Source organism: Falco naumanni, chromosome 12 (genome assembly GCF_017639655.2).
Source record: "Falco naumanni isolate bFalNau1 chromosome 12, bFalNau1.pat, whole genome shotgun sequence".
NCBI lineage: Eukaryota > Metazoa > Chordata > Aves > Falconiformes > Falconidae > Falco > Falco naumanni.
Window position 1 is genome coordinate 7,529,448 of NC_054065.1, and position 12,563 is coordinate 7,542,010.

General features: G+C 40.5%; 1 protein-coding gene across 1 annotated transcript in view; it reads left to right on the forward strand.

The window, feature by feature from the left end:
- The window catches only part of SPTLC3 (serine palmitoyltransferase long chain base subunit 3), a 59,807-nt gene extending 49,656 nt beyond the window's left edge, over positions 1 to 10,151 (forward strand). Inside the window, exons 6-7 of the mRNA XM_040612226.1 lie at positions 28 to 121; positions 10,021 to 10,151. Coding sequence (XP_040468160.1) covers positions 28 to 121; positions 10,021 to 10,151 — 225 coding nt within the window. The remainder of the gene's footprint in view (positions 1 to 27; positions 122 to 10,020) is intronic.
- The last annotated feature ends 2,412 nt before the right edge of the window (positions 10,152 to 12,563 follow it).

A 12,563-nucleotide genomic window follows, 5' to 3' on the forward strand; every position in this document is an offset into this window, starting at 1 on the left:
GATGCTTATTGTACTCCTTCTCCACAGGGCTGCCTCATTTTAAGTGATGAGTTGAACCACACTTCTCTCGTTCTTGGTGCGAGGCTTTCAGGTGCTACTATTAGAATCTTCAAGCATAATAGTGAGTATTGAAGTTGGAAATATTTAGAGACAGAGTTGTTCACACCTCAAAGGCAAGAATGCTTCCTTTCAATGCTTGCTTTGCTGTCAATTCCCAGATAATACTTTTGTCCAGATAGAAGGATTAACTATTAAACTTTATGAGTGATTTTTGTTGGGGAAAAATTAATAGTGTAATACTGTAATTGCTATTGCACATGATTTGGGTCATCAGGTTGGATCTTAATTTCCAAATCCAGAGTCTTAATTTCATTGCTGTCTTTTTGACAGGCTGAATGACTGTGTGCTGTGATAAAGTTTTTATTGTTATTGTCACTATAGCCAAAATAGTACAAACATACTTATGGAAACATACTCCGTATTTCCTGCCTGTTTCTAGCAGGTTCAATGCAACCAGAGTTACATTAATGTGGCATTACTTTAAAACAGTTACCTCAAATTCCTAGGGGACTATACCAAAGATGCAGATCGTTATATCAAAAGCATCATCCCCAGTATTTTTTGAAGTATAATTTTAGTGTAGAAATCACACATTAACTTTGCAATCATATAACTATCTTCTAAAATACTTCTAAAATGCTTTTTAGCTTCTCTTTAGCTAATGCTGCTGTGGTTACTGTCAGAGACATTGTGACTGGCTTTGATGACAAGAGCTTGTTCTTTTCCCTTATTCCCCATTGCAGTTCCCTTTTCCATCCCCATTGCTGCCACCAGGCAGTGATTGCCACACAAGTTGTGAAGCTAGAGAAATGGTAAGGAATGAGAAAAGAGGTCTGATCACTTCTGTTAATAGCTAATACAGTCCCTTCTCTTTATTAAGTGTTCTGTTCAGCCCTGAGGTGAGCAAAAATGATTTATGCATATGCTGTAAAAGGCCCAAGGATCTGTTGGAATGAAAAGCACACTATAATTATAATATAAGGTGTTGTTATAATTAGTATCTATTCATAATTTGGGCAAGAAGCAATTTCTGAAGATCATAGAAGAATTAAAGTTCATCTGAACCTGAATGTTTTTACAGAAGTAATTATTCATAGATTAGACTGTAGTGTAGCCCAGTTTGATTCACTTCCGCAAATCTGGATATGCTTATCATGGTTGCTGCACCAGGCTTTTCTCAACTCTTCCTTAGTTTGTTCAGTGCCTTATCCCATTCAAACTTAGGTTTGCATCACATCTTGCAGGATGACCTCTCGCTACCCAAATTCAAGTGTTCTCAGCTTCTCCACCCATCTACGCTGTGTGCAGCCCAGCTGGCTTGTGTTGCTTCCCACAGCATTTCAAACATTCCACTTTGAGGAGTGTATTAGTCTCAACTGCTAGGGAAGCAGTGAAGACATCACTGGGAGCTGTCATTCTCTCTCTAAGGAAATCAGTCTCTAACCACCTCCCAATATTTCATTCTGCTCCCAAGCACCTGATACCTAACCAGCCTTTGCTTGCACTCATGATAAATTAAAGCTGATGTTCTTCCAAATAATGTGTGAACCTAAAAATAATAGTGGCCTGTCCCAAAAGCACTAAAGCAGCACCTGAAAACTTAGACAGTCCCTTCAAGGGTTTTAGCAAACATTAGTAGAAGCCTATTCAGATTGCTTTGAAAAACTCATTGCCTTCTAGATTAGAGATCTGATTTGCCAAAGTCAGTCTTGTATACTGTTTCTGAGACATCATCCTAACTTATTTTCAAAATGAAACTGGGAGCTTATGCAAGTGCTGTTTGGAATCTAAATGCCAGCTTTTGTCATCACAATCTTACAAAATTACAAAAAGGCCTTGAGTTTTAACCTAAGTTGCATTTAGAGAGCATTTCATGTGAAGAAACTTCACATGTTCATGTTCTCTCTCTTAGCCTACTGTCTCTCAGTACCTTTGTTCCATGTTTAGAAAGTTATTTCTTTTAAATATTTCCTTCATCATACCTGTAAGTTACACATCACCAACAGCTTTTAAAATCACATGTGCAGAAATGTATGGATATGCTTTTTGCTTTGGAGAAAATAGGATGTGTATGGGGGGAGGACAGCAGTGAAAAGCATAATCCAGCAGAACTGCCTTTGTAACTTGCATACTTTCACCCAAAACGAATTAGACAGCCTTGTTCTATATGGATTTGCCAGGGAGATGTGTGATAAAGACAGTACAGCAAATTAATTAAGGGTGCATAACCAAAACTTCCACCTTGTGTTGGGAAGGTTCTTTTCAGCAAGGCAGGTGCTTGCTTGTTTTGTTAGATCAGAGCTGTGTGGCTTATGCTTCCAGATTATCTTTCTTGCTAATATGTGGATATATAACATATATACAGACATGCACACTCTTGCCTGAATTGTCAGAGTATGTTTGTGCTGTTATTGTCATGCTTATGAACAGGGGAATTAAGCCATTATCCATGTCATACTGCTTGATGTAAAAGAAAGATTCCTTATGCTGTATTGGCCCTGTGGATGAATAGAAAACTTTGCACCTTGAGTTACCACTTGAAGATCTTTAAAGATCATTAATTTCAGCATCAGGTAGTAATGTGTTTCATCTTACTTTTGAAAATCCTCTGTATTCTAGTCAAAAAAGGCAATACCCTCCACCTCTTCTTTCCAAGGTCAGGGGATTGATGTATGTCACTTCATAGAAGGAAATCAATGACCCTTTAAAGATCCTGGCCCTGGGCACCAATCGGACTAGGGCTTAATGTGCATTTCATTCTTACTTGTATGTACAAAGCCAAGTTGTGTGCTGGCGTGAGTTGGCCTATCTCCTTTGGAGCTCTGCCAACTTACACACATATACTGTTTGACCAAGTATTGCCCTATAGTAAAGAAAATGGAAGAGATGCCAGGCGGCACCACCACTAGTGCCTGAGACACGCTTTTTGTGCAGGAGAATCAAAATAAATTCAAATCAGGCAGTAGATTTCAAAGTTAGCTTCTTGCTATTACAATGCAGCTTGAGAAAGCAGACTTTTTTCCATGTTCCTTGTTGCTTACATCAGCCTCTTTTAAAATGCTGTGTTAAATGCCCTGTTAAAACTGCCTAGAACATATTTACTTCAGCTCCAACTTCCTTGGTTGCACATGTGTAGAAGAGACACTGGGAGACAGGTGAGGTGTGAATGTTTGCAGTTACTATAAATGGCTATCAAAATGAGGAGGAATAACCAAGTAACAATTTAGTGAAGTAGTGATATATTTTCTCAACCAGCTACTTCCGGAATGTTATACTAAAAACATACACAGGTGTGTGCTAGTAACCTCTCTTTCTAACAAGCTTGGCGTTGTAAATCTCTCCCCGCTCCCTTTTTCCCACCTGTTATGGAAAAAGTATTTTTACAAGAAAAAAAATGCAGGAAACTTTGTCCTATGAGAAAAATATTTCACAGAAAACAAATTAAACCCAGATATTTAAAACTTGCTACTGAAGCACATTCATCTTTCAAAGGCTATGCTGTAGCTAATTTTGTAGAACTCATTTCATTTCAAAGCATATAATCTGTAATACTGGATCTATTTCTCATTGCTCAAAAGCAAATGATTATTTTTATTTCATTAGTAAGCTAACAAGTAATCTCTGCTTATTACCTTAATTATGTATAATACTTATTCTTACAAAAGTTAACAAAATTCTAATTCAATAAGTGGGTAGCTGTTCTAGGCATTACAGTTTTCACAAAATCTGAACAGTTTTTCTAGAAGAGACAAAATTATTAGCCCTCTATGCTTCTCCTAAGTGAAATAAAAGGCATCTGGGTGTTTCTCTTTTTTAACAAAAATATTGCACAGGTGTATGAGAAAGTCTTCAAGCCTTAAGGTGAGTAACAGAACAAAAATGTGGTGTGGACCTATAAGTCCATTTTTATTTGGACATAGGAATGTGCCCTACATCCTGCCTGCCAGTGAACAATTCATTCCTTGTGATCAGATAGGAATTTACAGGTCTAGGCTGAGAGAATGCACAGGCACACACCTACAGATGATCTATGTGAGAGAAATTTAGGAGAATATTTCAGCCCTATAACTAAAAACTACTGAACAGGGAATTCCCTTCCTGTGAGCTTTCATTTCCTAGTCTCCCCCCTGCCAAGGTCACACCAGTATGCCACAGGGTATTTGGCCTGTACTGGACTTTTTCTGTTTCAGGTAATTGTGAGTTTTTGTGGATGTTAGCAGCAAAGCTCAGCTCCCTGGAGCCCCTGCTCTGAGGAATGGGTGGAGGGGGATTTTTAATTGGTGGGGTTTCATTTTATTTTAAGACCTGAGCAGTCCTAAATTTATGTAGTAGTGATTTTAGGGCTAGAATTGTTCTGACCTGCACCCATAAAGCATCTGCCTTTTGTCTCCCTTGCTGTAGTGTGGGCACCATTCAAGTCGCCATTTCCCAGGCAGTGTTTCATTTAGGACACTAGAAAAAGGCTGCATTTCTACACTTGCACCGTCCAACAACTAGTATGCAGTGGGAGGAAGGTGGGAGGCTCTTTGGCAGTAGTAGCCCGGTCTCGGTTAGTTTTATGTCAGAAGGTGTCTGATATTACCCTCACCAGGCCTGGACTCCAGGGAGCCTCTCCCACCCTCCCCAAGGGACTGGAATGGGCGTCCCTTAGCTATATGGGTGCTACACTTTTGGATTTTTTTATTTCCTGGTCCCAGGAGAAACTAACTTATCAACTGTTCTTTTTCTATTTCTAAGACAATCTTTCATTAATGTCATATATTTTAAAGCTCTTTTTCAGAACCTCTAATCTTGATCTTGGTTAAATATTAGCCAAAATCCTTTGACCCGTCCAATAAAACTTAAAAAAGCAAAACCAAATAGCTAGCCATTAATCGGTTTGTGATTTTATCAAGGATTTTGTGTCACAGCAATTACAGGTTTTATACTGGTATCAGGTGCAGCAGTTCTGGGTCTTGTACTGGTGTCAGGTGAAAGAATGTCTTTGTTCATTCAGTGGACAGATGAGTGTGCCACTGACTAACTACACCCAAGTGAATTCTGTTCCTATCAGCCTGTATAAGAAGGTGCTCAAGGCTTAGAATTTGTTTATTCTTTCTAATTCTACTATATTTCTCCCATATAACATCAAGCAAATCAATTGCAGTCACATTTTCAGGTTTAGATTTGCAATTGTGTGAGCAGTGTGTGGGAATGTCCTGACTACACACAGAAATCAGGCCATGTGGAAAAAAAAAATCATCTAATTCTCTTCATTGCAAGGACACTTCAACATGGAATCAGAACAAATGCTACCAGGAAGGCGGGCAATTGCAAGGCACAACCAAGCACCTTGGTTAGGTGAAAACCTGGCCTCTAATCTGGCACTTGAATCTACATCTGAAATGGGAATCACAGCAGTACATTCCTAGCTCCTCCTTACGCACCTTTCCAGTGTGTTGTGGAAGTAGTACGGGTTTTTTTAAGTTCTCACAAATCAGGTGGTTGATGACAGAAGTGTGTCATGCAGGTGTGAGCTGTTCAGGTTTCCATACAAAATATAGTTTCCTGCTTGGACAACAGTTGTGAATTTATGTTAATCCGACTCTGACATTTCTGAGTCTACTCACTCAGATTAATGTTTTGGAGTTCAGATATGTGTGCCACAAGGACACCTTAAAGAGAAAATACAGCAACACAGGAGGAAAACACAGGAGGAGTTGTAATTAACAGTGAAAGAACTTTTAGGCAGCAGAATGTCCTCATCTTTCAGTGCAAATATATTATCTAGCAAAAAAGAAGAAAAGGAGAGAAAAAAGAAGTGGAAAACTATAAGTTCATGCCTTTAAGTGAACAAGCAAATAAAACAGGGGGGAAACAAAAGAGATAAATAAGCAGGTAAAAACTAGTGAAAAACCTTGTCAGTCAAAAAAACCACAAAGAGCTTGCAGTGGCTTGGTACAAGACAGTTTCTTAATATTTATTTTTTTCCCCAAAGGTGTATGTGGCCCTTGAACTTCAGAAGGGAGGGCAGTGTTAAGCTACTACAGAGCAGGATGAGAGGCACATTACCCACTTAGGTTTTGTCCTCCTTCAAGCCTCTGGCCACTCTCAGAGACAAGATTACTGCGCCAGATAGGTGGACCACAGCCTAATCCAGTTTGGCTTGTATTTCCCTGTGACACATACAGACGCTGCCACAGAGAGGAGACTGGTATATCCTGCTCCTAGTATGCTGTGTCTGCATTTGCCCTCTCTGATTTGAGAAAGCCATGTCTGATTGCCAAGTGTGAATAGGAAGCTTTCCTGAGCCAGTGCCCTTTCCTTTCCCAGAGATATATATTCACTGAGGGGCAGGGAGGGGAGTCTCAGACTGTTACTGTGGCTGCAGTAATCACCACTCCCACCACCCTATTCCAAACAAAGATATTCAAAGCTGTGATTTCAGGGAAAAGGATCTAAAAATGTTTTTGCTGTTCAGCGCTGTGCCAGCACTCAGGGACTTTTCAAAGGCTAATTTTCACTAGAACGAAAACCACCTTCTACTGTCTTACAGCTACTGTTTACATCAACAAAACCCTTGTGGTGGTTTCCCTTCGTTGCTTTAGGGATCAAGAGGGGACAGCATTGGAACTAACCACTGAAGTCACTCGCGAAAGGACAGTGACCAGGAAAAGGTACCAGCAGGGGGAAAGGAAGAGAGGAGGAGGCAGATGCTGCAGCAGATGCACTGTAGCAGGGGAGAGGTGGTTGCATGGGAGGCTGAGAAGGGCCAGGTAGCCACAGAGTCTGCATGAATCTGCATAAGAGGAGAAACTGAAAACGACAGTGGCAAACACAAGGCAAAGGAAAGAAGAATGTGATAAGGGTAGCAGTAGCCTGTTATTTTAATTAAAAAGGCTTTAGCTCACATCACACAGGAGATTTCCAGTCCATGCAGAGGAATGGTGATGACATCGCCAGCATTGCAGTGTAAGGATGAGGGGTGGAGACGCTGTGTCTCCCTGCAAGGAGGCAGTGAGTGTGCCTGGGAGAGGGCAGGTGCCCCTCCAGGAGTCTGGAGTCCCACCTGCACTGGAGGCAACATGACACACGGCTGCCTGCCCAGGTCCAGGCTTGCTTACACCCACTGGCAGTTTGTGTTGTTGGTATTTCTGTTGAAGTAATTTTGAAGGATCCCAAACAAGGATTATGCAAGTCTGTATTAAATTCTAAAAACCCTAAGAGATTCCTTGTCCCTGCTTAGGAAACTTTACCCTCCACATCTAGACAATATGCCATAGGGAGAAGGTGGGAAGTAAGGCAAGGATACATTTGGTTGTGCTTTGACTAATTAATCAAGTGAAATTCTTACCACCTCCTGGGCTGGTGCACAGTTGTTAGCCATTACCGCTGAAAAGCCTGGGCTTGTGATGGTCAAACAAGAAGGACAGTTATTTTCCCCATAACTGGTTATTCAAGATGGACTTGTGCAACTCATCATCTCAATGTTCCAGTGTTTCACAGTGTAACTCTATTTAATGGGCAAATAATTTGATATCTGAAAGTCACTTGGAGTTGCACTGTTGTTTTTCCTGAGGTTCAGTATATCCCACTTTCTGGAAAGTCTGAGCACGAGCACAGAGAGAGCACTGCATCTTCACTTGGAATAACAGAAACAGCCTTTTGGGGGGAAGATTGAAGGTAACAGATTTTCTCTTCCTCCCAATTTCCCCTTTCCAGATAAGGCACTACAAGCATAGAGTGAAAAGGTCAGTAAAATTCATTTGCACCTAAACAAATCATGCATTGACAGTTACAGGCCTAAGAAATGGTCACACGTACATTTTTCAGAATGAGACGGCAAAATCAAAGTGAGATAACCCTGATCCTGCAAACAAACAAGTCCTTAGCCTGTACTCCAGCAGGGCTATGTCACGTGTAAAGTCAGGCAAGCTCGTCCCTCAGAGCAGTTCTTCCCTATCTGCGGTCTCATGTCCCACACTATTTTGGACAGGGGAGCTCCTCACATCCATGGATTTTTTCAGCAGCTCTATTAAACAGTTGTATACATTTCACTTCTCTCTATCTTATCCTCTTTCTCTGTTTCATGTGGAAGTACGTTGAAACACCTGAATCTTCAAAGCTATGCTTTTAGTTCAGAGGGCTGGGCGAACCGATTTTCTTGAAGGCTGGATATGATCTGGACTGATGTGTAGACAGAGGGTTTCAAAGGTCCCAAAAGAATGTGGATGACAATGACATCAGTAGAGAAAAAAATCAGTGGAAAAAAGGGGGACACAAAAATTTTGCTTTTGAGTGTCTGAGTGAGCTTTCTGTCATCCTGGACTGTCCTTTACTGCTCAGAACTCAGAAGGATTTCTGAACGTTATCTACTCAAAACAAAAGAGAAGGTGAGCAGTTCTTTTCCATGAAATATGTACATGCTGCAAATGGTCAGCTGGCTAATGAATTCCCCTTTTAAAGCACCAAGGAACTTTTATTTCTTTGATTGCCATCTAGTGGAAACTGTGCTGTCTGCATTGCATTATTCATAATGCATTTCCATCTTGGAGTTCCTTGAGCTGTGCAAATGATTGCACCATTGAAATAAGGGGCAACTTATCGTGCATGTTTCGTGCTTTGGAAATTATAGCAAGGTCTTGTTAGGTCAAGAGATTACGCGTTAAGGTGCAGAGTGGCAGAGGTGTTTCTGAGAAATTTATCTTTTACCGACATCAGTAAAAGGTACGAGCAAGAGGTGAGGTATCAGGATGGAAGGGTTCAGGTCATAACCCAGCCATCCCTCAGGTCATGGGTTATTCGTGATGGACATTCATATGCAAATGGATGGGTTCCAGTCAGGCAGAAACCAAACTATACATCAGTATAAATATATTTAAGGTGTATTTTCTTCACTTGGACAATTGGATTTTACAGATTAGCTTTGTACTATTTTCAAAGGTTCTAATAACTACGTTAAAATGTGTCACTGAAACAGTGTGGTTATATTGTGAAAAAATGCCACTGATTTTCCCAACCCACAGTCTGAGTTAATCTGTAGGGTTCCTTGGGGCATTACAAGTCTCTGTAAGATGTTCTTTGAAACATTTTGAAATGTCAATCTAGATTCCTGAAAAGTACCAGAATAATTCAATTTGGAGCATTCACTCACGTAGAAACCCAGAATGCTGGTTAGATTTCAGCTCTGCCCTGAGAGTCACTTTAGTCTGACCCTTGTTCCTGTGATGTTTTTTCTTGCTTCTTCTATTCTTCCATGTTTTTCAAAACTTTGGTGACTTTCCTTCTAGAATTTTGTTAGGTTACCCACACTCAGCCCTTGAGAAAGAAGCTAAATTTCTAACATTGTTCCAGGCCTCCTTATATTAAAGTCCCACCAGTGCCAAGCATTTTGGTGCCAAATCAGTGCATCTATGCCATGTGCTTGTATCCAGTTGTCTCTCCCTCTCTCATCAGCAATCTTTCACTCATTTTCCTTCTTGAGGACAAGATTTCTCTTGCTGCCATCCTGACATGATTCACGCAGCTTGATCTAAGCCTTTGCTGAAGGAATGGATGTTATTCATGAGCCCATGGTGATGTTGGAAAGCAACCAAAAACTTATTATCCGGGAACACTGAGACGTTATGAATGTCAGCAACGCATACAGAGAACTGCTGGCACTTAGCCTCAGTACTTAAGCAAAGCACTTCCCTTTTGTCTTTAAATAAAAATTTACATTTAGAATTTCTAAAAGTTTACCAGATAAGGTGCATAACTGGAGGGGTTTTGTAAGTCGTCTTGTCGCTAAATTGCAGGCAGGCAAATTAAATTAATCATTGGGTCTTGCCTACTAATAAAATGAGTTTGTCTTCAGGACACATTTCTTTTAATGTTCTCTTTTCTGTATAGGAAAAATAGTGTCAGGAGAAAATTGAAAGTTCTTTAGAAAAATCATTGTTAATGTTTTTTATTCCTCCTTTTTCTTATTTTTAACTAAAGATATGCAGAGCCTTGAGAAGTTGCTGAGAGATGCAATAATATATGGGCAGCCTCGAAGCCGCAGAGCATGGAGGAAAATTATCATCCTTGTGGAGGGCATTTACAGGTATGTTTGTGTTCTAGAAACGTGAGTAACCTTTATCATTCCTGAGGACAAAATTATATATTGAGTGAAGCGAACATTGACTCTAGGTATCGGAGAGAAATCTTAATGAGAGTGGAGGCTATAATAACATTCTGTGATCTTATAAATGTGTTGATTTCCATTACATCAATCTGAGTCCTGGTGTAACTTGCTCCAGTTAGATCCTCTGTGGTGTTCTGAAAGTTGATGTAGCAAATCACAGTGAAGTGGGAAATGTACTTTAAGAGCAAGACAGGTCATCAGCTGTTGTATGTTGTCACAGATGTGATAAAATCCATGGAACTATAGTAGGGGTGGAGTTTTACTTATGGAGTAAGCTGAGTTTTCTAGAGTTGTTTGCTGTGCATGGACAGATCACAAGACAACTAACTATGCAGAACTAATTAAGTTTTGCATACCCAGTTCTTACCCGGCTGTTGGAATCTAAAAACTCAAGATAAATATAGGCCAAGTGATATCAGCACCTTTCTAGTAACCAGTGGTGGGTCTAACGGACTCACATTTTAACAGGAAAAACCACCAAAAGATTGGCTTTCAAAGAATTATATAGTGGTCTTTCATGTAGCCCCAGTCCCTGTAGGAATCTGAATGAGAGAAGTGCCTTTGATAATCCATCAAATTCAGCATCAATAATGTCATGTAATTATGCAGCATCCTAATCAGATAGCTACAGTTCACTAGTGTGGTACATCTTACACCCAATCAGAAAGACATACCTTCACTAGAATTTGGCAGCAAAGCAGAGGCACCAGCCACGCTCACTGTCCTAAGCATCATCCTGGCAACCACTCAAGTCAGGAGAAGGTTGCTGAGGAGGCAGCCATGGGGCTGGTGGGTGGCATGGAAGGGGGAGCCACTGGTGGGCAAGGAGTTGTAGCAGGGAGAGGTTGAGACCGTGAAGAGGAGGGAAGGGCTGAAGAAGCAGGGATCTGGACAGTAAGAGGGTTTGCAGGGGTCTAGGCAAAGCTACTGTGGTGATGATGAGAGAGGGAAGGGAGTAAGAGAAGGATAGTTTTGGGAGTAGCACCACCTGTACCAGAGAGAAGGGAACCAGAACCAGTCATTCACAGGATGTGACATGGTTTATGAAAGCAACATTAAACTTTATATGTAGGGATCATATCATGTGTTGCTGAAATATAAACAGTCTGAATGGGCAGTCATTTACGCCATTTTATCAATAAATGCTAGCACAGATGAGCTGATTAGCTTTTTTCCTAAGGAATCTTTTACGGTCTCATGTCATCACAACTTCATAGCTTTCAGTGTTTTCTTTTTACCTAACACTTTCCATCTGCATAGAGAACGAATCAGTCCTTATCTAAACACCTGTTACTCAGAGCTGAAACGGGTCGACAGCAGATCAGCTGATCCAAAGCAGGCTGAATGTCTCCTTTCAACCAGAATAAACAGAGCAAATCTGCAAATAAACATAGCTTGGCACTACTAAAAGAAAGTTCAGATTTAAGGACTTTGATCATGCAGAAATTAAGTAGACCACCAACATTTTACTGACAAATATTCCCATCAGTCACATGGCCTGCAGAAAATGCTCTGGCTGCTGAGCTTTGTTCACTTTTAAATCCTTTACCCTGGATATTGATCTCTGAGGAGCAAGAAGGTAGACTGGTGACACAGAAGCACAGCTTGGTCCAAGCAGTGGGACAAACCCATTGTAAGATATTTGCAATTTATATTTCCAGATGTGTATTTGATATAGTTTTCCTCTAGTTTTGCAGTTCATTGTCAAAGGAGATTTTGTTCTCAAAACTTCAAAAAACCTTCTGTTGGAATGCAAACTAAAAACATGTTAAACCTCAGAGAACTTCAACAAAAAAGGAACCGTAAAGTTCCTTCAGCCTCGTAAGGGCTAAATAACGCTGACACCACTTGTGCTCTCAGTGTCTATTGTTGTGCGAGGCATAATGTTGAAGAAAAACAAAACTCAGGTATCTAATAGTCTCTCACTGGAAACTAGCCCTAGCAGTAGCTAGTTTGGTTGATTAGTTGTTTTTGATAGTACAAGATTACGGTTTGCTTGCAAAGCAAGTCTCTGACTTGAGGCAGAATACCACCATGCCCCACCATGTTGTATCCCTGCCACCACTGCCAGCCCGAGACACACACAGCTGATCTGTCCTTAACAGCACAGCTGGGGACAGATTTGCAGGCCATATAGTCTAATCCAGTAAGTAGCTAATAACATTTCATGTGCAAAAGAAAAGCCGGAGAAAGATATTAGAAATACTCTTACTTTTTTTTGTGTGCATGTTCGTTCTTTTCTTGGTCCTTGATTTTTGAGAGACTAAAATTTTCCAGACCCCATATTGGCTAATGTTAGGTTTTATGAAGACTTGCCAGATGCCAAATTAACATTCATCCAAAGGGTTTAAGAGGA